Here is a 24,888-nt window from a genome sequence, read left to right as displayed (position 1 = left end):
GCAGTGAGAAAGTCACTGCCTATGATGGAAAACCGACCAATGAGGAGGGTGGAGATCAGCAGTGGGCGGGGCTTAAACTCTACAGTGGAGTAAGTCAATGGGGAGGGAGTTGGCAGAGTGTCAATAGTCTTGAGTCTAACAGCGATGCAGATCTGACGCACTCTAACTCACAGGAGTCTGCAGCCGGATGGAGTGTGTGTGTGGTGTGTTTTAAGAGAGGAGACCGTCAGCACTGTGGACAGGAAACCCTTTTAATGCGATTCACTTTTGGGACAGGACCTCATCCTCTCTGCCCGTCCCTTGTGTGTGTGTGTGTGTGTGTGGTTTTTGTAAGCTGAGATGTGATATTGCAGTCCTTACCAGCTGCAGCAGGCTGTTTGCCATACAGAAGATCATTGCAGGTAGCGTTTCCGGTCTGTGCTGCTGGAGTTTGTGGATGCACTTGCTCCTGCTCAAGGTGAATTGGGAGTTCATAGGCACGGAACTGAAGTGGAGCCTCAGTTGGGATCTGATCTGTGTGGAGGTAGTGAAATGAATCATTGGTGGAGTAGGATGTGAGGGCCTGGCATGCCCAGAGTCAAGTCACTTCTCTCCGGTAACAGCCAGGGAATGGGCTCGGCCTCTCTTCAAGAGCCCCAAAAAGACATGGAGGGCTATTACAACCTTTTGCAGGCAGGCTCGGAGCTGGAGAGCACGCTGCAACGTGAGTAGCCTATATGTTTACATATGTCTTTAAAACTACCACTTTTCTATGAGGAGAACAGGTTCTCAGGATGTTCACTGGTGTGTTATGTAGTATTGCTAGGATTATGGATGCTATTTATTTTGGCCATAACCTAGATTTGATATTTTGATAATCTGCTTGAGAGATGTGCAAGATTCAATCTTTCTGTAATGACGTGCATTGGGAATTCCAGAACCATATGTTGGAATTCTGCATGGATAAACAGTTTTCTATTGAAAAGCATAATGTTTCCATGAAATCTCAATATTAAGAGTGTTTTGATGGGCTGATACAGTAAGCTTTCATTTTATAATCATACAATGTGAATTTGGGCCAGCAGTGAGATTGAAAATAGAAGTTGTACTGTCCATTTTAAAAACAAGGCACGTTGAGACACAGAAAGTAGAGCACCAGCATTATTAACCCCCTGCCCTGCTCTCTGTCTCTCAATTCGGCTTTAAACCCAGAGGATGTTCCTTCAGACAATGACTCAGCATCTTCATTGTTAGCCAGTGTCTTTCTAAAGGCGTCACTTAAATGCATTTTAAAGGTCCAAGTCTGAATCACTCAATTCTGCTGTGTGTTATGTAATATTTACTATAAGCTAATGCTTTATGTAAATCTTCGGATTGCTCAAAGTGATTGTAGCAGGATTATCATTGGCAGTGTGGCTGGGGTCATTGGCATCTGTCTCCATGTTGGTGTTGTTTTTATGTGAGTGTCACGTCTGTGTTAGAGTAATACTGTGGAAAGGTGTTTATTATGTTGTAATGATGCAATGTAATACAAGACTGTAGTCCCTCTCAGGCCAAGACAGGTTCACAACAACAACAGAGTCATTGTGAACACATGTCTGGCTGGTGCATGCCAGAATGTGTTCAGAGAAAGTCAGATGTTAGTATTGTATTTGACACAATAAGTTTACAATTATGATGAAGTGTATTTAAATCTGAACTTGCTTTCTGAGTAGCCGTTTCAAAGCTAAACTGTTGTGTTCCGAATACTCTTGTGTTGTTAATCCTCAGATCTGAACTCTCACCCCTTCGTTCCCACAACCACATTACATTAGATCTGGCTTTAAATGTTAATGGGTTAGTTCAACCAAAAATGATCTTTCACGTTCATCTTCAGAACACAAATGAAAATCTTTTTGATGAAATCTGAGTGCTTTCTGTCCCTCTATTGACAGTCTACGCAACTGAAACTTTGACGCTACAAAAAGTTCATAAAGAGATTGTAAAACTAGTCCATATGAATCGAGTGGTTTAATCCAAATATAGTCCAAGATACTTGATCGCTTTATATGATGAACAGATTTAATTTAGTTTTTGGGTGAACTATCCCATTAAGATAAGATTTAAAATGTATTACAAAAGTTTTGATTTGTATTGTATGTTATTTAATGGAGATTAACGTGCTAATCATTCATGATACTTTATGCCAAACATAATGGCCCCAAAATGTATTTGGACATTAAACCACACTTAGTTGATAAATATCATAGATTAAATATTAAGCCAAGTGGCACACATGATTCAGTGTCAAGGTGATTTTTATTTAATCAGTATGATTTTTTATTAAAGGGGTGGTTCACCCAAAAATGAAAGTTCTGTCATCATTTACACAAGTTGTTCCAAACATACAAATGTATTTGTTCTGCAGAATACAAAGGAAGATATTTTGAATAATCTAACCAAACAGTTAATGGGACACCATTGACTTCCATTGTCATTTTGTCCCTTACATATTTTTTTTTTCATAAGTCAATGGTGCCCTATATCAGCTGTTTTATAACAAACATTCTTCAAAATATATTCTTTTGTGTTCAGCAGAACAAATACATTTAAAGAGCTTTGGAACAACTTGAGGGTGAGTAATTGATGACAGAACTCTCATTTTTGGGTGAACTATCCCTTTAACCACTAACATTTGACAACCAATACATTTCTTTTTTGTGTAATGTTTTACTTGGTATATTTCCACTTGGCTTGATAGGTAGCCAAGTGTACACACACAAGTGTAAGTGTAACTAAAGTAACTAAAGTGTCAAAATACTTTTGAGCTTGTAAATCTAAAAAAACATGTTTATCTAAGCTTGTCACTGTGGTTTAGTGCTTTTCTAAATTTACAGTAGAAAAGCTCATGCAATAATCCTCTCAACATTCAAGCCCATTTAAAAATATCTACAATGATGTTTGTGAAACAGTCAGAAATGGTTATTATTTAGCCTACTCAGAGGTCATTTTATTGTTGTTGTTGTTGTTTGGAACAGCACAGTTTGAATTAACAACCTTTATCAAAATGCATCATTAATGCATTTAATATATACTTCAGCCTTTAAAAATAGAAACTCAACAATCACAACACAGCAATTATTTTATTTTTTATTTATCCATTTATTTAGATGGGACAATGCATATTGATGAACGTACAATGTAAATTGATGTAAATACGCCGGGTTTAGCACAGTGGTCCCAGACATGGAGAAAAAAAAAGAAGAAAAAAAACAGACAATAAAACCAAACAGACATAATAGAGCTAGACATTTTTTAAAAGAGGCTATGCTTAAATAAAATACTTGTTATAATAATTTTTAAAGGTGCGTGTTTTAAAATGCCATGTGCATAGACATCCTGAAGTGCTTGTTATAAATGTAGCTATTTTAATAAATTATTTATTTATTTATCTATTTTAATTGCATAAAGTAGTTCTGTAATGTTCACATTTTTGATTGTTATTCAGCTAACTTTTAAGCTGTTTCTTAAACAAAGCAAAAGTGGGGCTACCTCTAACTACCGTTGGTAAAGTGTTCCAACTTGTGCAGCCTTTAATGGAGAAGACGTTTTGTGCAAAAGTAGACTTTCTAAATTGTACTTCACAATCAACCCTGAGTAGTTGACCTAGTACCAGTTTCGTTGTTTCTCTTTTTGATAAAATCCCCCAGGGGTGGTGGGGCCATTCCATTCATTGATCTATGTATAATACAGCTACTTTTAAATATTTTGATATTTTCAAAACTTAGGAATTGATACTTCTCTAAAATTGAACAAAGTTGAAACGACTGTGGTTTCCTATCAAATACCTTAACTGCTTTTTTGTAGAGTTGATCAATGGGTTTTAGTGCAGTGATACCAGCAAACAACCAGACTGTGAATCAGTGTTCGATGTGAGAATAAATCATACAATGGAGGTAGGATTTAGCAGCCTCTGTTATAATGAAGGGCCTGATTTGTTTGTAATTTTGTAAAAGAAATTTTATATCGTTGGTTACCTTTTTTATGTGTTTTTTGAAGGTGAGATTCGAATCTAGTATAACCCCGAGGTACTTGAACTTTGTTACCAACTCCAATTCCTCTCCTCCCAAAAACACAGAAGATCTGCTTCTTGTTGGTGGTTGTTTGGTAGGCGAATTTTACATTATTTGGTTTCACTGGGTTTTTTTGTGTGTGAATATCATAATGACAATCTTCTTGGTGTTGAGATTAAGACAAGTTTGACTTAACCCGTTTTGAACTTTGGTTAGTGCATTCGTAAGGTTTGTAGCTATTGTCTTAGCATCTTTACCATGTGTGAAAATCACAGCGTCTTCCACATACATCTATCGAAAATAATAAAGGTCAGAGATTTGAGCCCTGCAGAACTCCAACATGATTGTGAAGGCAGGAGGATTTGACACCATCTATAGCGACGCATTGTGTTCTATTAGATAAGTATAATTGAAACCATGATATAGCATCTGCGAAGAAGTTAAAGTGTGTGAGCTTGGTCAGAAGTACTTGATGGCTGACTGTGTCAAATCCCTTCTTAAAATCTAAAAATAAGGCTCCTACACAGGAATTCTTATCCAGTAAACACTTACTGTGTTTTTTTTTTGTTACTGAGCTACTGTACCCGTTCACACCAAGAACGATAATAAAGATAATGATAACTATATTAGTGTACACACCAGTTTACGATGTCGTGACGTTCTGTTTACTGCGCTGCAGTTTTGTCGCCTGTGGCTTTAAATGCATGAGCTCTTTAAAGTAGGATGGATTCTGATTGGCTGTTGATGTTTTCATCGTTCAGCTGGAAAAATCATTCTGAAAGTGATTCCCACGATATTGTTTCTATGTGCTGGTATTTTTGTAGTTGTGGTGTGGACTCCTATTATTTTATGTTTAGAACTCTCTTTAGTTATGGTGTTAATGGGGCCTTTAGACATGCTCACATCACATTGACGGACCGAGAATGTGTTTATTTTGCACAGACTGGATGAAATCTCTTGAACACTCCCTCAAACGAGTGTAAGGTGTGGTTTTCTATCCATGTTGTTTTAGAAGGGCGATGCTGCCTAAAGTTAGCAGTCCCAGGCCAGTGCTGGGGTTTCTTATAAAGCCTGAAGTCACATGAAGAACAAACAGAGAACAATGAGCAAATACAATTATTAGTGCCTTTACGGACTCAATGAAAAATAAGAAATGTCTAAATATATTAATTGAATTAACGATTATTATAAATTTTTCACATACCTTAAATTCTATCATTGAATAGTTTAGTCTAGTTTAAGTACATCTCACTAAAATTGACTAAAATTATTTATCTTGTAGCCCCAAAAGTCTCATTAATTTAGATCTTGAGGTGTGTATATACAGTGTTGAGCATAAGTGAACACACCCATGCTAAAGTTGACTAAGATTGGCATGGTTTTATTTCCGTTAGCCTAATAGCTGGTTTGATTTGCATTGAGAGATGATTATTTGGAAAGTGCCCCATGCCAGTTTCTAGATATGGTGAAGGGTATGTGATGATGTGGGGATATTTTAATTGCAAAGGCCAAGGGAACTTTATCAGGATGCATAGTATCCTGGATCCATAAAATAACTGGCCTTTAAAAATAAAAATCTGCCTGCCTTTATGGGAATTTAACATGTACTGACTTATGCACCCTGTATTCTAAGGAAGAACATTTATTTATTTACGATACATTATTAATTCACAAAGAAAATTGGTGTCCTTAAAGGTTGGATTTTTCCTCTTTTTTTTTTTAACTAAGGCATTAAGATCAATTTCCAAAAGATGATTTTTTTTATTTTTCTGTTGTCAACTTTAGCATGAGTGTGTTCACTTGTGCTCAGCACTGTATGCAGTATTTAATGTTTTAATCTATTGAAACTGTCTCAAGTGCTATTAAATATTCTGTCGGGACTTCATTCACATCGATCTCTGCCCCAGCAACATTGTACCTGTTGGAAGCTCATTAAACTTTAACGTCAGCATTCATTTTTGATTATAATTGGTTAATAGTTATATAGCTAGCAGTTTTTTTACACATTACAACATGTTTGTTAGCATTCTGCTAGACATGACCCTATATTTAAAAACAATAGCATGTTTAACCACCCCACACCCTTAAACCAATGCACTTACACAAACACACACGCATTTCTTCTCTTCATAGTTTGCTTACAGTTGTCAAATAAACATGGCATTGTATATTATATTTACATATAATACGTATATGCTTGGCTCCTTGATGAATTGCTTTGTTCCTCTCTTGCAAGTCGATTTGGAAAAAAGCGTCTGAATACATAAATTTAATTGTGGGCGTGTGTGTTTTTATTTTAATTTATCATGGTTATAGCATAGAATGTGGGGAGCCTTATAGTCAGAAAAAGAAGCTTGATTTCTATGTAACTTGATAAAGACCTGAAATAATCAATCTCCTCTACAGCGTATTGCGTTTCCCCTTGCGGAATTCATTTGTTTTTGTTCGCCGCAGACACAGGAAGTGAGTTGATGGTGAAGTCACTGGAGACCAGTATTGCTGTATGTGTAATTTGAACACATCCTCTATTGTCAACCTCCACTTTCAGTGTGTTGTAGCATGAGACGAGGCTCAGAGAAAACTATGGCTTCAGTCCATCCTGATAGTTCTGCAGACATCAAGCTTAAGACTCATTCCCACTTACTACTAATGTTGTCAATATTACTGAGGAGTCTATTAACAGATAATAACTTTTGGATTTTATATAGCTCTGTGAATTCCAGCTGTACTTTGTACATATGACCACTGGGTGGTGCTGCTTCTCCACAAATTTCACATAACTGTGACAGTCACACTAACTCACAGAAACATGACCTAAAGCTTGCTGCTGTGTTATTTATGTGTGTGATTTATATGTGTCTCCTCAGAGGTCACAGTGCCTGTGAGTCTGCAGGAAGTGGCCGGGTATATTGAAAAACAAGTGGCCTATTTATCAGGTGGGGTTTCTGTTTTCTATTTTTTGGAGACGTAAAATACATTATACATGTGGACTAATGGCTTGTCTCATCATATCAAATTAACTTCATTAGGATGAGATGTTTGAGATTGGATAAATTTCAGCTGCCACAGAATTTGTCCTTGACTTAGTAATAATTGCATGTGTTTATTTGGATTCCAGGGGGATGTGGTGAGGACTCTAGTGTCATCATCACTCTCCCAGAATGCTCTGCTTTCAGTGACATTCCTGAAGAAGCCCTGGCCAAAGTTCTTTCATACCTCACACTGATACCGAGGTCTGTGTCTAATATTTAAAAGCCTCTCCATCTCACTGCATTGCAGTACAGCAAAAGTCCCTTATATATTCTCTTCACATAAAGCCTTGCAAAAGCCCTTACACAAATTGAGCTGTTCAAATAAATGTATTCACTATGGCAATGCAGAACTGTTAGATTTCTAAAAATGCACAATGCAGACACAATGCAGTCAGTACCTTAGGGTAAAAAAATGTGTATGTGCGTATATATATATATATGTATGTATGTATATATTATACACACACATTTTTTACCAAGCATTAGGACCAATAATGCTTATATTATTGGCCTAATGGTTTATTTTATATATATATATATATTGCAATGCAAAAAAAATCCAGTGTACATTTACATACATTATACATATTTACAATGCCATTCCAGTGTTCTTCACCAAGAACTTACTGTGATACCTGATGCATTTCACATGTTTTCAGAGCGCGGCAACCTGGTGTAAAATTTATCATCATTTTAGACCGAAGATTGGATACTTGGACCTCAATCAAAACAGCACTGGCAAGGATAGCGGTGAGAGATTACAATGTTTTATTTATAATATTTTTTTTATTGAAGCAAAAGACTATGAAGTGTTTAGAATAATACACAATATATATATATATATATATATATATATATATATATATAATATGCAGATTCCTTGTTACATCTGAAATTGGTTGTTTGTAATCTGTTTTAATTCCTAATGCTTTCTAAATGTGTGTTCAATTAATATTATTATTATAGCCTAACTGTGGTTATTCATGAGATCATAAAAATGCATTATAAGGTGCGTTAAATGACATAATTATTGCATTAAATTGCTTTTATAATGTATAATACATAAAGGTTTTGTTGCCAAGTTTGTATATATGTTTCTGAAGATATATGTATTTTTCTTTTGCACATTCTTTTGACTATCGATGTGTTTTTAGGGTGCATTTTTGTCTAAAAGTTCAAAATCTGTGATATTCTTAATATAATGATCCTAACACATCATCATTTACTTTTAATCCAGAAAGTGAACATAGTTGCAGCGTAGATGTTCAAGTCATTTGCACTGATTGCATATTTATTGTAGTTTTGAAAAGCTTAATAGAGCTAGGCAAAATAAATGAGCGTCATCGACCCTTATTTGTCCTCTGGGGATTGAATGCACTATGCGCCTGTATTTACTGCGCTCTGCTAAACTGCTTTTGTCGCTGTCCCTGGTGCTGAAATCCATCAACGCAGGTACAGTGCAGTACAGTACGTGCTTACAGCTCATTTCTCTGAGCTTTCGCCTGAATAAATAACTAAATGCGGCAGCTCTGACTGAAGTTTGATTTTAATAAAAGCTTGCAGAACAGTGTGTGAAATCCGAGCTGGTAAAGGGAATGCATGAGTTAGCACAAACCATGCGCAGGTTTTTACATGATGACGCTCTTGAGGCGAGGGAGAGGGTGAGGAGACCGCAGGAGAGACGGTGCTGACTCCCTCCCGACGCTGCGGCGATGAATCCTGCAGACCGTCCACTGCGCCGGGCACCGGGCTGCCACAGCAGGATGGGCGAGGTCTTAAAACATCCCCACAAAACATCGATAACTATGAGTGAGCGGAACTACAGGCGAGGACCTCCGAGGATCCGCCGCTCCACGGTAATATGTCTGGAGTAGTTGCAGTAAAGAGTTGGACAGAAGTTTAGATGAGCTCAATGCGGTACACTGCGGCGCGACGGACGCCTTTAGCGTAGTCATTCGTCCTGGGCATGTGCTAGCGAAGGCGTTATTTATTCATGTAACCTATTAGATACCTAATAAGATATGTATTATAATGAATTTAAGCGAAATCCGAGTGAATATTGTCGCAGATTATGCTATTGTTTACAAATACGTAAGGACGAATCAATGTCAAGTGGTGTCCTTTCAATGTGCTAAGATAAACTATCGCCACTTCCTGTTTCTGTTTGTCAAAGTAATAAATACGGCTGGTTAGACCGATATGTTGCAAATACTTGTCTTGTTATTCAGCTCGTGTCTTCTCTATAAGCTGTGTAGTTACAGTAGATGTCACTGAGAGCAGCTAAACAGACTGGTGATCTTATCATGTTAACTAGTTTTAGTGTTGTCTGATCAATTTGATTGACAGCTTGTTGATGTCTCTCCAGACTTATTGTCAGTTGTCTTTGTGACTGAAGTGTGCTGTCTGTGTCTACGGGACATGGAGTGACATCACATTCAATTCAATGAGTAATATTTGAACTTTAGAATTTTTACTTTTTATTGAGGTTTATTTCATGTACTGTATGTATCACATATACAGTGGGGTCCAAAAGTCGGAGACCACATTGAAAATCTGGGTTTTAAACCTGGAAAAAGATAACAACAGAAAATATGAAGATTTAAAACAGAGGCATTATGATTTAAAGTGATTTAGAAATATGATTCCGTGCCATTTCTAAATGACTAATCATATACTTACATTTGTGACATTTTGATTGTGTGAACTCATTTTCTCAGATGTTCTTAGAGCATACAGCAGTAGTCTCACTGTTAAAAGTACAACTTGCACAATTGTACAGGCCAAATAATACATTTTTGTAAGGAAATAAGAAAAATGACTGATATAAGTGCTTTAAAATGAGTACAAGTTTTGCATGTCTACTTTGAACTACATATTTACCCGATTTAATTATTGAATTGTTTTTAATGCAATGTGAGACTTGGTGAGGCTAATTTCATAGCTAGCATTTTTACTAACTTTATCTGGCCATGGAAATGATTGTGCTGGAAAGAATTTAAATGAATAGTGAATAAATAATTTAAATGGTTTATGCATATTTCATTCTCTGTTTATCATAGTTTTAAACATGTAAAACGTGTTTTAAATGGATTTTTATTTTAACATTGAGTCCGGGATGAAGGTAAATCAATCAAATCTAACCATTAAAGGCAATTGAAAAATAGTAAAAGTAAACAATGAATGCAGGGAAAAGGTTTCCATGGAAGCCAGCATTCCTTAAAACATGTTAACATCCTTTTCTGTTTTTCCTTATGTCCCTCATGTTTTAAGGGTTATGCATGCCTTTATCGGTCTCTTTAAGGTGGTCTGTCCTCGTGTGTCTGCCAGGCTGATTTCATCTCTCTCTGTCTTAGGCCTCATTCCCTGGAAACCTTCACCTGGTGTTGGTGCTGAGACCGACCAGCTTCTTCCAGCGTACCGTGACAGATCTCGGCTTCCGCTTTAGTCAAGAGGACTTCATGCTCAAAATGCCAGTATGACTCATTACAACCTCAATTCTTTGTGATTTTACAATCTTTGCGAACTGCAGCACCACCCTGTGTCCCCACGTGTGTCTGTTATTAAGGTGGTGATGCTCAGCTCTGTCACAGATCTGCTGCGGTACATTGATGAGAACCAGCTGACCTCAGAGTTTGGAGGAACTCTTGACTACTGCCACAGCGACTGGATCGTCTTGAGAACAGTAAAGAACGATGCAATACTAATGTTGCTATTAACTTGATACACAATAATATCTTAAACAAGGCAGTCTCTTTGCTCATTACAGGCCATTGAGAGTTTTGCGGTTTTGGTTAAAGACATTGCTCAGATGCTGCAGGCGTTTGGTACAGAGCTGGCTGAGACACAGTTATCAGAGGAGTGCAGTGCTATTGAGTTTCTCCTGATGTCACACACCGAGAAATACAGGAGACTTAAGGTACAGCTCAATGAAGTGCTCGTGTAGGGAACGCTCTCAACAACATCACAAGCCATTTAGCCTAGCATGTACAGTATATGACTACTGTTCAAATGTTGGGGTAAGTAAGATTTTCTATCTCATCAAGGCTACATTAGTAAAATAGTATAACAATTTAAAATATCTTTTTTTTGTATGTTAATATGTTTTAAAATGTAGCTTATTCCTGTGATGCAAAGCTGATTTTTCAGCATCATTACTTCAGTCTTCAGTGTCACGTGTCACAATTCTTATCAATGTTGAAAACTGTTGTGCTGTTTAATATTGTTGTGAAAAGCTTGATATATTAGTTTTCTTTGAATATAAAGTGCAAATGAACAGCATTTATTTGAAATATAAGTATTTTGTGACATTATATATGTCTTTACTGTCAGTTTTGATCAATTTAATGCATCCTTGCTGAATAAAAGTATTAATTAAAAAAAAAAATTTTTACTGACCCAAAACTTTTGAACAGTAGGGTATAAAGTATAGTGTATATTCATTAAAAAAATTTTTTTTTTTAATCGTCTAGTTTATTTGAAATGGTTTGGCGGTGAAAAAAAAAAAAAATTATAAATACAATTATCTTGCACCAGTCTCTAAATTAATATGAGGTTAGTAGAGGGGCATGCAAAATCATTAGTAATAGTAATCATAGTAATAGTAATAGTAATAGAAATGGACAGAAAAATAACTCAATAAATAATGTACTGGCTATGTTAAAAATGACCTAATACCTTTGACAGGACAATCTATCAGCCAGCCTCTTTTCACAGCCTCTTTTTTTGCATCAAATTAAACATGGTGTCTACCCTAACTTTGGTCCTTTGTTTATACCACATGCTTTTGCCAAGGAAAACATCAAAAATAGTTGATGTACCAAACCTAGGGGAATAAACTATGATTAGGGTACACAGTACTTGAGAGCACAAAAGGTCTATTCCACCCCAGTCTGCAGTCACTTTTAGCTCCTGTCTAGTTTTTCTTGTGTTTTTCCAGCCCTCTCGGCTCTGGCTGTTGTTTTGTTCCATGATTTTGTGATGTCAATGATAGCAGTGTTGTTGTTGTGTCTATTCATGGGTGAAGGATGCCATCAGATCTGTGATGAGGGAAGGGCGGCAGCTACTCTCTAACCTGGAGACTTCAAGGAAGGAGGCGGACGCTGACACGCGCTGGGACATGACACAGGACTGGGATACCATGCAGAGGTATACAATTTGATCTTCAAATAGTCTGCGTCACAAATACTCACACATGTTCCTTTCCAAAGTGATTATGAACTTTTTGAAGTTTCCTCACTTATCTGTGTTCGTGCAGGCTGCTGGCTCAGCTCACAGATATGGAGATGGCTTTTGATGGCTTCTTTGATAAGCACCACCTCAAACTGCAGCAGTATTTACAACTGCTGAGATATGAGCACAGTTTTCAGGAGGTGAACTAACTTTCTGTCCCTAACATCGAAAACGACTTCTGATTGTTTTAGGCATGATCACAGTATACTGATATACAACCTTGGCTCACAAACAAATGCTTTATGCAAAGCCAGTGTTGGCATTTGATCATGAAATGATTCTGATCATATCCACATCTTCTGGGTAATTTTGATCTGTCAAGGCAAGAGTTTGCATATTATTCAAAGTGACTTTTTGATAACTTTTTTGATGAACCTTATATTTTTTTAGTTTTGGCATTGTTAACAAGAAAATTGCTTAATATTTGATGCCTTGCAATATAGTGCTGCAGTGATGGCATATTTTTGTAGGCCAACCCTGAAGGTAATATAACACTGTTGAAAATATCTTGAGTTTGTATTCACTACAAACCTTATTTCAGGCTTTTAACCAAAATCCCATTAAAAAAAACCATTGACTTCGGGAGGATGGAACCAGAACTCGTTTTTGGGTTTTGTCTTATAAAATACATAATCCCCACAGCACTCTATAAACGTCTTGCTAATTTTGAATAAAATGTAGAAAAACTATAGTAAACAATACCTGAGAGTGTTTGTACAGTATAACATGGCCAGGCAATGAGTAAATCTGAAATAATATAGTGTATATAATGTATGAGGAAAGTATTCACAAAATCACTTTGTTCCACTGAATTCAACATGGTGCTGTATTCAGCCAATGCTGCGTCATGCAAAAATAAATATAAATAAATACAATTCTAAAATGCTGATAGTTTTTTTTATTATAATTGTAAAACTGCATTATATTGATTATTTAGTTACAAATTCTGGAATGTTGCCCTGCTTTTTAATTATTTTCTACACCCCTGCAACAAACACAAGCAATTTATCTTACAAGATCCACAAATATTAGCAGTACTGCATTACCTAATTTCAAGAGTAAAAGTAAAGAAAAGAGAGATTGATAATTCTTTCCTCCTGTGATAATAGTAAGAGGCATTGAAGGTATTTTAACAAATTTTCTCTTTCTGTCAGATGGAGTGCTCTTTAGAGAAATTAAGAGCACAGGAAAGGAAGATAAGTGTGACAGGAGAATCCCTGTCCCAAACAGAGCAGACCGTCAGAGATTTGGACAATCTGGAAAAACGGGCGCAGGTAGCCGCATCATGCCACCCTGTTAATGTTGTACATGCAGTCACAAATATACTGATGTTTCTGACAGCAGTGTGTGTTTTAGGAGGAGATGAGTCGGGCTCAGGTTCTTATTCTGCACGGGCATCAGCTGGCTGCTGGGCACCACTATGCCATGGCTCTGATTATCCAGCGCTGTAATGAACTCAGACATCAGTGTGACACCCTGACCTCTGCCCTCAGTACTAAAAGCAACTCACTGACACAAGCACTGACCCTACTGCGTCGCCTCCAAGAGGTGGGCTAACACATTCTCTCTTTATTTTTTATAGCATCTCATTTACTATTATGAAAAAAATTGGGTCAGTAAGATTTTGTAAATCATTTTGAAAGAAGTCTCTTATGCTTAATTGTGTCTGCATTTATTTGATCAAAAATAAAGTAAAATCAGTAATATTGTGAAATATTATTACAATTTAAAAGAACAGCTTTCTGTTTGAATATATTTTTAGATGTTATTTATTCCTGTGATGGCAAAGCTGAATTTTCACACGTCACATGATCCTCATTATATCAATGTTATAAACAAATGTGCTCCTTAAACATTTTTTTGTAAACTCTGATACATTATTTATTTATTTGAAAAAGAAATCTTTTGTGACATAAATGACTCTGCTGTCACTTTTAATCAATTGAATGTGTCCTTGCCTAATGTTTTGAACCAAAATTTTTTTGCAGCAATGCCATAGAAGAACAATTTTTGGTTCCCCAAATAACCTTTAAGTGAACAGTTCTTAAAATAACCTTCTTTTTTTTCTTAGTGTGAAGAACATTTTAATAATCTAAATAGCTTTATCCACAATAAAGAACCTTTCGTCCTATGAAAAAGTTCCATTTATGTTCAAGGTTCTTTATGGAACCATAAATGTTATTTTTAAGGGTGTATATATTTGACAATATTCCAGTGTATTGATCTTTATGGTTCGGCAATATCTTTTGTTCTGCAGGCTCAGCGGTGGTGTGATGATGGCGCTTATCTCTTGGCCAATCAGCAGGTGGATAAGTTCCAGTCTAAAGAGGGTGCACAGACAGCTCTTCGAGATATCGAGAAGTTCCAGGAGGCGGCACCACCTCTCCTCGGTGTAGGCACGAATGTGCTCTTTCTGGAGAATGAATCTGTGCTCACTCCTTATATACAGGTGAATACTGACAGACTACGAAAAGACAAGACACAGTTTCAGTAGCTGTTTGATGTAAATTCCTAAAGACAGTAATTACAGAAATATACTTTTTAGCTTTTGATGGAAGCTGAAAGTTTTGATTGTTCTTTGGCTGATGTTCAGAATAACAATTGATCAATATGGTTCTCTCAATGGCTAATTCTTAAAATTAGATTTTTGGAACTTCTCAGTCTTGAACATTCAGCCGCTTTTCCTCCTTCGGGCTGAGCGTTTCTAAGAACGGCAAGGAACGGTTCCAGATATATTATTAGAAACCATAATAATGCTGTTCCAGATATAGATTACAAACTGTTCTCGGCCAGGAATTCTCAGCCTGGTTGGCTGATAGAGTGTGTGTGTGTAGTGACATCGCCAGTCAGGATTGGTTACTTGTCTGTTGCCTGGCTGCCAGTTTCTCAGTAGCTGGCCAAGCGATTTCTTCTTGAGCAAAGAATCCGATCATCCTTCACAACGCGGTCGTTATTTACATCTTGTACCATCTCTAAACTCTTGCATTACCAAGGCAATGACTAGTGTATTTGTATTGGTCCGATGGTGGAAAAGCGGCTTTTGGCTACATTCTAGGCAGTATATAAATGTAAATGCCTAATTATGTGTGTCTGTGCTGTTTCAGGCTCATATAGAGAAGACGTTTCAAAAGCATAGCTCTGTGCAGGCTCTAATTCAATCCAGACAGAACTGCCTGAGGAAACTGGCACACAAGCACGTCCGCCCAATTCAACTGGTGGCCCCTCGACCAGAGAACCTACCACGCTCCAAATCACCCCTCTTCTCCCCCAAACATGGTATGTGCCAGCACAAGACCTTGAATAAGACTATTTTTATAATAAATACTTTGATTTAGGTCCACTTATCCTCAATATGTTCTCAGCCATAAGTTCTCACAATCTTATAAATGGTTAATCCTTCTTCTCAAGACTCTGCATTACATGATTCATATCTGAGAGATGAAGCTAGACAGCGGCCAAGTAACCTACTACACAGCTGCTACTTCTTACTAATAAATCCCTACGGATCATGCAGACTTCCTGGGAAGTTGTGAAATAGGGTGTATTTTGAAATCACATTAAAGCTCTTTTGATCATTTTTAACTCCAGGGCTTTTTTTATGACCTACAGTCAAATGAATGCCTTTGTGTAAATTAGGAAGGATAACTTCTTGTTTACCCCAGAATGCAAAAAAATACATTTTATTCATTCTGATTGGTCAATAGTGGTCAAATCTCAGCTGTCAGATATTTTTGTGTAATGACCATTAAACTGTATACGTCATTAGTGACCATGGCGACTTCTATTATGTTAGCTAACCAGTCCTGAGAAAAAGTAAGTTGGATTGCAGAATAATAATATATTTTAGATTAAAATTAGCAATGAGTTAATTTGTGAAGGAGATGATAAAGGAGAGAGATTTCTAGCACTCAGTATTCTTCAGAGAGCTGAGCACTTTAAGATGGAGAGATCAAGGGGAGAAGTGATAGAGATGTGCAGAGCTCACCTGACACACAGTGATCTTCAGCACAGCTGGATAACAGCCTATCAAAAGTGATCTGACTGGAACGCAATGTAAAGATGGATCTGTAGCTGAAACAAGGGCTTTAGGGTGGATTTTATTCACTTGCCGAGGTCATAAACTGGTGCTGTCTTCTGAATGACTTCCGAAGTCAGATCCGACTGATATTGGAAATATTTATTGTGTTATGTCCAGTGCTGTCTGAATGTCTTCGTTGATATAAATGAATTGTTCATAGTGCTGTGGATGTTAATGTTTAATGCTATAGTCATTGGTCTATTTTAGTAATGCAACCTTTAAAAAATGACTGATGCTTTTCTTGTAAATGTTTTAAAAAACGTACATGTTAGTGTTGATTCTGTGTTGTATCCACCTGCTCTTCTTGTTTAAAACAGACTTTAATTCCAGTTTAAAGTTCACCTTTGACCTTCCACTGCCAGGCAAAAGAACATCAAGGAAAAGCCCAAACTGCAGGAAGGTAAACAGTACTCTTTCATTTGGACTTTACGGATGCATTTGCGAGGTTCTTTTAATAATAATATTGTAGTAATAAAATATCATAATAAAATACATGGATGTTTCTGTTGAAAATAAACTCTCTCACCAGTTTAATGTTTGTTTGTCCAGTCAAAGTAGAATTCTTTAATTTTGGTCTGAAACTCATGTCCATCACATCTTAAATTATTTTTTGTATTTTTTGATTTATTGTAAGACTCTGTAGTGGAAATTATGGTGACATTTTAAACTTTTGCTTTGCTAAGGATAATTGCATTGCTTGTATTCTAAATACATTTAAACATCACAATTAAATCACACATTACACAATTGACATTCGTTAAAACATTAAACGTTAAAAAACTGAAAATGTTATTTAATCGTGTTTTAATGTGTTTAGAAAACAACTAAGCAAATATTTTTCACATTTGTCAATTGTTCACTGAAATATACAGGAAGTGATTTAGGTTTGACCGTTTGAATGTGATCTTCATATAACAAAATATGTTCATGTTTTTTGTTTTTTTGTTATGTGTTTCGGTTGTTATATTTATATATAATATAATATAATATATATTTATATATATATATATATACATGTATGTATGTATATATATATATATGTGTATATATATGTAAAAAAAAAGATGATAAAGATCAGAAACGATAGAAACGAAGTGTACAGTATGTGTGGTTTGATTAAATCAACATCAGGAAATCATTTAGTGTTTTCTGTGCGAGTCAGATTGAGGTGATTCATGATTATCAGATGGCCAGTCCTCTCCCCTACTGTATAGATGGAGAAGACAGCACTGACCTGCTCAAACGGTGAGTCTGCTGTCTGACACGGTCTGTTTAAATGACGCTCTCGCGTGTCTGATGACCCTGTGAATGTGTGTGACTCCAGACATGTGATGAAGGAGTTGATAGAGACCGAGAGGATCTATGTGGAGGAGCTGCTGGCGGTGCTCCTGGTAAGATCACCTTCATTTTTCTTATTGTGGCACAGAGTCAAAATAGAGTTTAAAGTTACTGTATGAGGTGTTGATGCTATGGATTTGTTTATGATCTCTCTCACTTTATTTGTCTGGATTTTGCAGGGCTACAGGGCTGAAATGGACAATCCGTCTCTTGCTTCGGTCTTGCCAACAAGTCTTCGCAACAAGAGAGATGTGCTGTTTGGAAACTTGCCTGATATCTACAACTTCCACAGCAGGCAAGGCCACACACAGTCCCACACACACACACACACACACACACAGAGAACTTCATAACGCTGCTAACGGCAGGAGCAAAATGTTAACAATAACTTCAGACCGAAATATGATTCTGTTTGCTGTGAGATAAAGCAACTCAGACACACTTGCACACTCACAGTTGACTTCAAGACACCTTCATAAAACATCTCATTTTAAATAAAACTTATCGCTTTATGCAGCTGTGTTTGTCAGTGGCTTTGAAACCTGTCTTGCCTGCTGGGTCTTCATCCCCGGGTGAGGCAAATTGCCAAATTGGTTGACTGCAGGAAGTCGTTACGCCAATTAAAGCACTTTAATTACAGCTAAATGGCTGTTGGTCAAATAAGGATTTGATTAAGCCAATGAGAGCTCAGCTGGAAGGGAGCGCATCAGCAGAGCGGGGGCTCTGATAGACAGCTGTGACCCCTCACCGAGTGTCAGTCAGTCTTATCTATTACTGAGACGGAAATAGGCCTAGTGCGACTGGGGAACCGAAATGGTTGCTAAATTATTTATACGTACTAGATATTGCATAGTGCATATTATATTTAATACATACTAATTGTAAGTGCATACTGCATACTAGATATTAACAGCACGTATACTATGTATATGTATACACATATGTAAATTTGATTTAATACATACTAATTGTAGTGCATACTTAATGTAATACACACTCGTTGTAGAACATATATGATTTGTACATGCATATCAGCACACAATGCACATATTTACAATACACATACACTACCGTTCAAAAGATTGGACTCAGTAAGATTATAATGCTGTACACAGCAAACATTCATTTCTTTATATTTCTTGCCTTGTTTTCCAGTAAAAATGAAAAAAACTAAACATTCTTACAACAAAATAAATTTACTTGAGAAGCAAAATCGTTTTAAGATAAAGACTGAGTTTTTAGTGGATATATTTTGAATTAATTGTCCTTTTTTTCTGATTTATGTTTAAAACAAGAAAACATTTTATGGTTAGAAACACATACTAATAAGATAATGATAAACTAAATGATGTGGGTAAATATATAATAAAATAAAAAAAATGTATATACTACCATTAAAAAAATGTTTAAGAAACTTTTAAAGAAGTAATAAAAAATACTTTTATTCAGAGAGGATGCATTTAATTGATCAAAAGTGACAGTAAAGACATTTATAATGTTGCAAATAATTTATTATTTTAAATAAATGCTTTTCAACTTTCTATTCATCAAAGAATCCTGACAACATTGAAAATAATAAGAAATATTACTTGATCACCAAATCGGCATATTATCCGAATGATTTATGAATGATCACGTGACACTAAAGAGCTAAACTTTGATAAACAAATTAAGCTTTACCATCACAGTAATTATGTATACAATGTCTAGTATGCATTAATAATTTAGCAACTATTTTGTTTCCTTTTTTCCCTGTCACACTATTCCTCATTCCATCTCTGTAATAGATAAGACTGACTGACTCTCAGTGAGGGGTGTATAAAACAAATAATTATATATATATATATATATATATATATATATATATATATATACACACACACATATATATATATATATATATAATTATTTGTTATATATATATTTTACATATATATATATGTATATATATATATATGTCTTTTGTTTTCCAGTGTCTTCCTACAGGATTTGGAAAGTTGTCTAGAGAGTCCAGAGGCAGTAGGGGCATGTTTTCTGGAACGGGTGAGGGAGTTTAAAACACCATATGAGAATAATTTGAGGTTAGTGTTCATGTCTTTACTCGTTTTTTTCACAAAACAGATCTAACATTAAATATCTGTCTATTTTCAGAAAGACCATTTCCATTTATATGAATGTTACTGTCAAAACAAGCCTCGATCTGAGTCCTTATGGAGGCAGTTCTCTGACTGTCCGTTCTTCCAGGTAATAAAAAACATCTCCATCTATAAACACACTTGCAGCTCACTTGCACGCATCTAGAAAAATCTGAGATGTGTGCTTTGTGTTTCAGGAGTGCCAAAAGAAGCTGGAACATAAACTTGCTCTTGACTCATACCTGCTGAAACCAGTCCAGCGCCTTACGAAATATCAACTCCTATTAAAGGTGTGAATTTAGCTGAATACAAATGTGCATTTTAGGATGCTTTCACAATACAGTACATATTTTGGTGCCAAGTCCATTTGACCAGAAAATGTTACACCTCAGTATGCTTGAAAAGGTTATCTAGGATAAGGTTAATGTGAACTGCAATTGGTATCATATGATCCTGCAATCTTGTGTCATTTTAGTCAGCCAAGAAATACACTCACCAGCCACCTGTTCAACTGCTCAAGTTGTTTAGGCCTGAATTTAGCGTGAACAGTGTGAAAGCATGGATCCATGCTGCCTTGTACGGTATCAATGGTTCAGGCTCCTTCTGTTGGTGTAATGTTGTTGGGAATATTTTCTTGGCACACTTTGGGCCCCCTTAGTACCAGTTGAGCACTATTTAAACACCACATACTACCTGAGTTTTGTTGCTGACCATGTCCATTCCTTTATGACCACAGTGAACACATCTTCTGATGGCTACTTCCAACAGGATAACACACCATGTCACAAAGCTCAAATCATTTTAAACTAGTTTCTTGAATATGACAATGAGTTCACTGTACTAAAATGGCATCCACAGTCACCAGATCTCAATCCAATAGACAACATTTGGGATTTGGTGGGATGGGAGATTCGCATCTTGGACGTGCATCCGACAAATGTGCAGCAAATGCATGATGCCATCATATCAATATTGGCCAAAATCTTTGAGTAATGTTTCCAGGACCTTGTTGAATCTATATCATGAAAAATTAAGGCAGTTTTGAAGGCAAAAGGGTGTCCAACCTAGTACTTGTTATGTGTACCTAATAAATCAGCCAGTTTTGTGTAGTTTCTATGAAAGAATAAGGGTTACTGTTTTTAGCTAAAAATAAAGCTAAAACTATTAAAAACATTTCTGTTCATTGAAATAAAGTTGAAATAATATTAAATATAAATATTATAAATTTTTCATTCTAATATTAGAATATTTGAAATGTTGCCTTAGCAATAAACTGAAATAACTTTGAGGTGAAGCACTAACAGTAAATAGAAAATAAATCTGAACTAAAAATAAACGAAACCTAAATAGCAATATTTTAAAGAAATAATAAAATGACTAAAGCACATAACGAAATTACACTATTATTAAACTAAAATTAACAAAAACTAAAAATACAAAAATAAAAGCTAAATCAATCAATACTAAAATGACACTAGCAGGCATCTTTTGTCAATAATGAAATCAGGAATTGTACTGTATGTGTCTTATAACAGGAGCTTCTGAAGTACAGCTCAGGCTGTGAGAGAGTTTCTGAACTGCAGGGGGCGCTAGCAGCCATGCTGGACCTGCTGAAGTCAGTCAATGACTCAATGCACCAGATTGCAATCACTGGATATGAGGTGACATTTTTACCAACTTAAAGTGAGTGTATGTGTGTGTCAGTGCGTAGTTAACATGTTTTTCGTTGCAGGGCGATCTCAGCGATCTGGGCCGTGTGCTAATGCAGGGCTCCTTCAGTGTGTGGATTAGTCATAAGAAGGGTCCTACCCGCGTCAAGGAACTGGCCCGCTTCAAGCCCATGCAGAGACACCTGTTCCTGCATGAGCACGCACTGCTCTTCTGCAAGCGGCGAGAGGAACACGGAGAGAATGCTGACAAAACTCCCTCTTACAGCTTCAAGCACTGTCTTAAGGTATGACACACTTCCTGCTGTGAGCACTAATTCAAACCCAGAAAGCCTTGGAGGCATGCATCGCTGTATATCAGCCGGTTTGTTCCTGATAACATTCTTTCCTTGTTTTTTAAAATGATGTTATACTGTAAATCAGGATGTCACAGGAAATGAAATGTTTATACAGGAGGTATCTATGTATCTGACTGTAGTATAAAATGGTGTGTTTATGATGCAGATGAGTGCAGTAGGCATTACGGAGAACGTCAAAGGAGATGTGAAAAAGTTTGAGATCTGGTACAGTGGCAGAGAGGAAGTCTATGTTATACAGGTAAGAATGTTTAAAGTGACAGTTCATTCAAAAATGAATGAAATTGCAGTCTGAGCGATTCTTCTCAACTCATTTTCATAGAGGTTATCATTTCAATTAGATCCGTCAAACCAAGATTTGCACTGTAACTGTTGTCCACATGCAAAATAATGGAACCTAGAGAACTACGTACACATTTATCAAGCTTCAAATAAAAACATGATTCACAGTCAATAGACCATTTCTAACGCCCCCTTTTCTAACATAATATTCAGAAATGAATGCTCAAACATACAGTACTGTGTATTTGACTTTCTCATGTTACTCATACAAATACAAAATAAATCAAAAAGTAAATACAAAAATTAGATCATAGCTCCTAACAAACTAAAAAAACGTATTATTAAATGGACTGTGATAATGATTACTATTATATACATAGATATGCAAAAACTTCCCATAGGCTCCCACAGTGGAGGTGAAGATCGCCTGGCTGAACGAGATCAGAAAGATTCTGACCAACCAACAGAAACAACTCAAAGGTTTCAACACATTTCCCGTGATAAAATGTCACTTTTCTTCCTCAACAAGTCCTCGGAGTAATCTGTCCTTTTCTCTCATTGGTCCAGAGGAGTTGTGTCACTCTGCTGCAGTCTCAGAGCAGATGCAAATGTCTCCTCCCCTCTCCGTGAGGTAAGAATCCACTAATGTGCAAAAACACTATCCCTCAGCCCACCTCTCTAATCCCTCATATTCAGCACTCACCAATCACTCTCTCTCTCCTTGACCCTTTGGCTTAGACGAGTTTTTTTGCTGCTTTTAGCTGTTAGATCTCTTACATGACATTTCCTTCCCAGAATCCTGTCAATAGCTTGTATAGTACCATCCCTGCTTTTATAACCCCTGCTTTAGCAATACATGTGTGAGTAGGGTCCAAAATTAACTTCTTTTTTATTATTATATGCAACTTTTGTGAATTGAGAAAGTTTACCTGCAACAGGTCCTTCAGGTCATAAAATTGTATTGTTTTACATTTCATATTTATATTACGTTATATTACTCAAATTATATTTTATTCTATATTTATTATATATGATGTATATATGTTTGTATATATACACATTCAAAAGATTGGGGTCAGTAATTTTTTTTTGTTTCATTTATACTTTCAGCAAGGACACAATGTGACTAAACATGGGAGTAAAGACATGTATAATGTTACATAAGTTTTCTATTTTAAATAAATTCTGTTCCTTTGAGTTTTCTGTTAATTAAGGAATCCTCCACAACTTGTTTTCAACATTGATAATAAAAATAATGTTTCTTGTGTAGCAAATCAACATATTAGAATGATTTCTGAAGGATAATGTGACACTGAGAGGATTTTAAAACATTAAAACAGAAAACCATAGATAGATAGATAGATAGATAGATAGATGGACGTTTTGTTTACTAGATTTGAATCGCTCGTCACTAACATCAGTGAAGGTCAGATTATCATTATTAAAATTTGAATAAGTCATATAATGTTGGAGTTTCTAACAGTAGTAACTGGCCTACTGGTGAGTAGCTGTTTTATCTACTCACCATAGTCGCCAATGCTATTTTTAATCTTGTTATTTTTGGACCCTGTGTGTAAGCCTGACATATTTCTTGTATTTGCATATATGGAACCCATACACATTCAGGTTGTCTTATTTTAACAAATCCTAAATAAAAGTGTATAAAAAAAATTGTGATGATGATGATGGGGATGAAGCCGCTGTGTGTGGTTGCCTGTCCTCCCACAGGGCCGTGCGGCCTTCCCGTGGCGTTCTTAAGGGCTGCCTGCCCCGCCTGGACCTTGTGTCCCTGTCGGGGGGCGTGTGTGTGTGCCTTCGTGCTCGGAGCCCACGCCTCACTCGCCCCTCCCAGCGACAGTGACGCTCAGTGGTAAAGCAGGCTGAATCTGTGCTCCGTCACATACAGGGCTTTAACCACCATCGCTGTCCCTTCCTTCCATACATACCAAACCCCTCCGACCTCACCAGCAGTGCCCTGCTCATCATTATAACAGACAGATGCTTTGCCAGCTCATCTCTGCATCTGTTTTGCATGACATGCAAACAAAAGAGAACACCAGAAGAGTTTAGTTTGACTCCATTGTTTTGGCTGTTGAACAACGCTTTGAAGACAGGACTTTTTAAAGATATGCTAACAAGCTCTGCCTGTTGAGTCGTATCCCAATAAATCAAGAGCGTATCTCTTTATTTTCTCTCCATTTCCTTATCAGCACGTCTGTTATGAAAGACTCATAAAATTACTGCCATCTGTCCATATCTGCCAGCTTCTTATATGGTTTCTGCTGAGCTTATGGCTGGTTTGGCTCCTGTTTCATGTATAAGAGATGGTGTATGTGTGAATAATTGTTTATTTACTTCATGCTCTGCTTTTGTCCCACAGCAAACAGCAAAGAGCGTCAGTCAGCTCAGAGGGGACTGAGTCTGGCCACGGCAGTCCAGACCCGTTCAGCTGCTCTAGCCAGCACCAGCGCAACAGACGCAGTGAGTATTTTACACTTAAACACATACTGTACACATGGTTAGTTCACCCAAAAATGACAATTATCCCATAATTTATTCACCCTCAAGCCATCCCTAGGTGTATATGATTTTCTTCTTTCAGTCAAACACAATCTTGCTCTTCCAAGCTTTATAATGGAAATGAATGGTACCTTTAGAGTTTGAAGCCCAAAAAAGTGCATCCATCCATCATAAAAGTAACCCATACGGCTCCTGGGGATTAATAAAGGCCTTCTGAAGT

At 36.6% G+C, this 24,888-nt stretch overlaps 1 protein-coding gene across 3 annotated transcripts in view; it reads left to right on the top strand.

The window, feature by feature from the left end:
* Nucleotides 1-262: 262 nt before the first annotated feature.
* mcf2a (MCF.2 cell line derived transforming sequence a) overlaps nucleotides 263-24,888 on the top strand; it is a 30,642-nt gene continuing 6,016 nt past the window's right edge. Inside the window, exons 1-26 of one of the 3 annotated variants that reach the window (XM_077236234.1) lie at nucleotides 263-703; nucleotides 6,899-6,967; nucleotides 7,150-7,264; nucleotides 7,723-7,813; nucleotides 10,417-10,536; nucleotides 10,629-10,745; nucleotides 10,830-10,979; nucleotides 12,087-12,208; nucleotides 12,318-12,432; nucleotides 13,447-13,566; nucleotides 13,649-13,840; nucleotides 14,550-14,741; nucleotides 15,397-15,568; nucleotides 16,733-16,770; nucleotides 17,533-17,615; nucleotides 17,695-17,761; nucleotides 17,888-18,003; nucleotides 19,682-19,751; nucleotides 19,860-19,952; nucleotides 20,041-20,133; nucleotides 21,379-21,504; nucleotides 21,576-21,797; nucleotides 22,015-22,107; nucleotides 22,550-22,628; nucleotides 22,716-22,779; nucleotides 24,529-24,629. In XM_077236234.1, the coding sequence (XP_077092349.1) occupies nucleotides 568-703; nucleotides 6,899-6,967; nucleotides 7,150-7,264; nucleotides 7,723-7,813; nucleotides 10,417-10,536; nucleotides 10,629-10,745; nucleotides 10,830-10,979; nucleotides 12,087-12,208; nucleotides 12,318-12,432; nucleotides 13,447-13,566; nucleotides 13,649-13,840; nucleotides 14,550-14,741; nucleotides 15,397-15,568; nucleotides 16,733-16,770; nucleotides 17,533-17,615; nucleotides 17,695-17,761; nucleotides 17,888-18,003; nucleotides 19,682-19,751; nucleotides 19,860-19,952; nucleotides 20,041-20,133; nucleotides 21,379-21,504; nucleotides 21,576-21,797; nucleotides 22,015-22,107; nucleotides 22,550-22,628; nucleotides 22,716-22,779; nucleotides 24,529-24,629 (2,956 nt within the window). In that variant the 5' untranslated portion in view covers nucleotides 263-567. Of the gene's footprint in view, nucleotides 704-6,898; nucleotides 6,968-7,149; nucleotides 7,265-7,722; nucleotides 7,814-10,416; nucleotides 10,537-10,628; nucleotides 10,746-10,829; nucleotides 10,980-12,086; nucleotides 12,209-12,317; nucleotides 12,433-13,446; nucleotides 13,567-13,648; nucleotides 13,841-14,549; nucleotides 14,742-15,396; nucleotides 15,569-16,687; nucleotides 16,771-17,532; nucleotides 17,616-17,694; nucleotides 17,762-17,887; nucleotides 18,004-19,681; nucleotides 19,752-19,859; nucleotides 19,953-20,040; nucleotides 20,134-21,378; nucleotides 21,505-21,575; nucleotides 21,798-22,014; nucleotides 22,108-22,528; nucleotides 22,629-22,715; nucleotides 22,780-24,528; nucleotides 24,630-24,888 lie in introns of those variants that run through there. The other 2 variants (XM_077236233.1, XM_077236235.1) reach the window with 2 other exon arrangements.

The sequence above is a fragment of the Siphateles boraxobius genome, unplaced genomic scaffold (genome assembly GCF_051911475.1).
Source record: "Siphateles boraxobius isolate OS27281-9 unplaced genomic scaffold, OSU_SipBor_1 2, whole genome shotgun sequence".
Lineage (NCBI taxonomy): Eukaryota > Metazoa > Chordata > Actinopteri > Cypriniformes > Leuciscidae > Siphateles > Siphateles boraxobius.
This window is presented reverse-complemented; position numbering and strand designations above follow the sequence as displayed.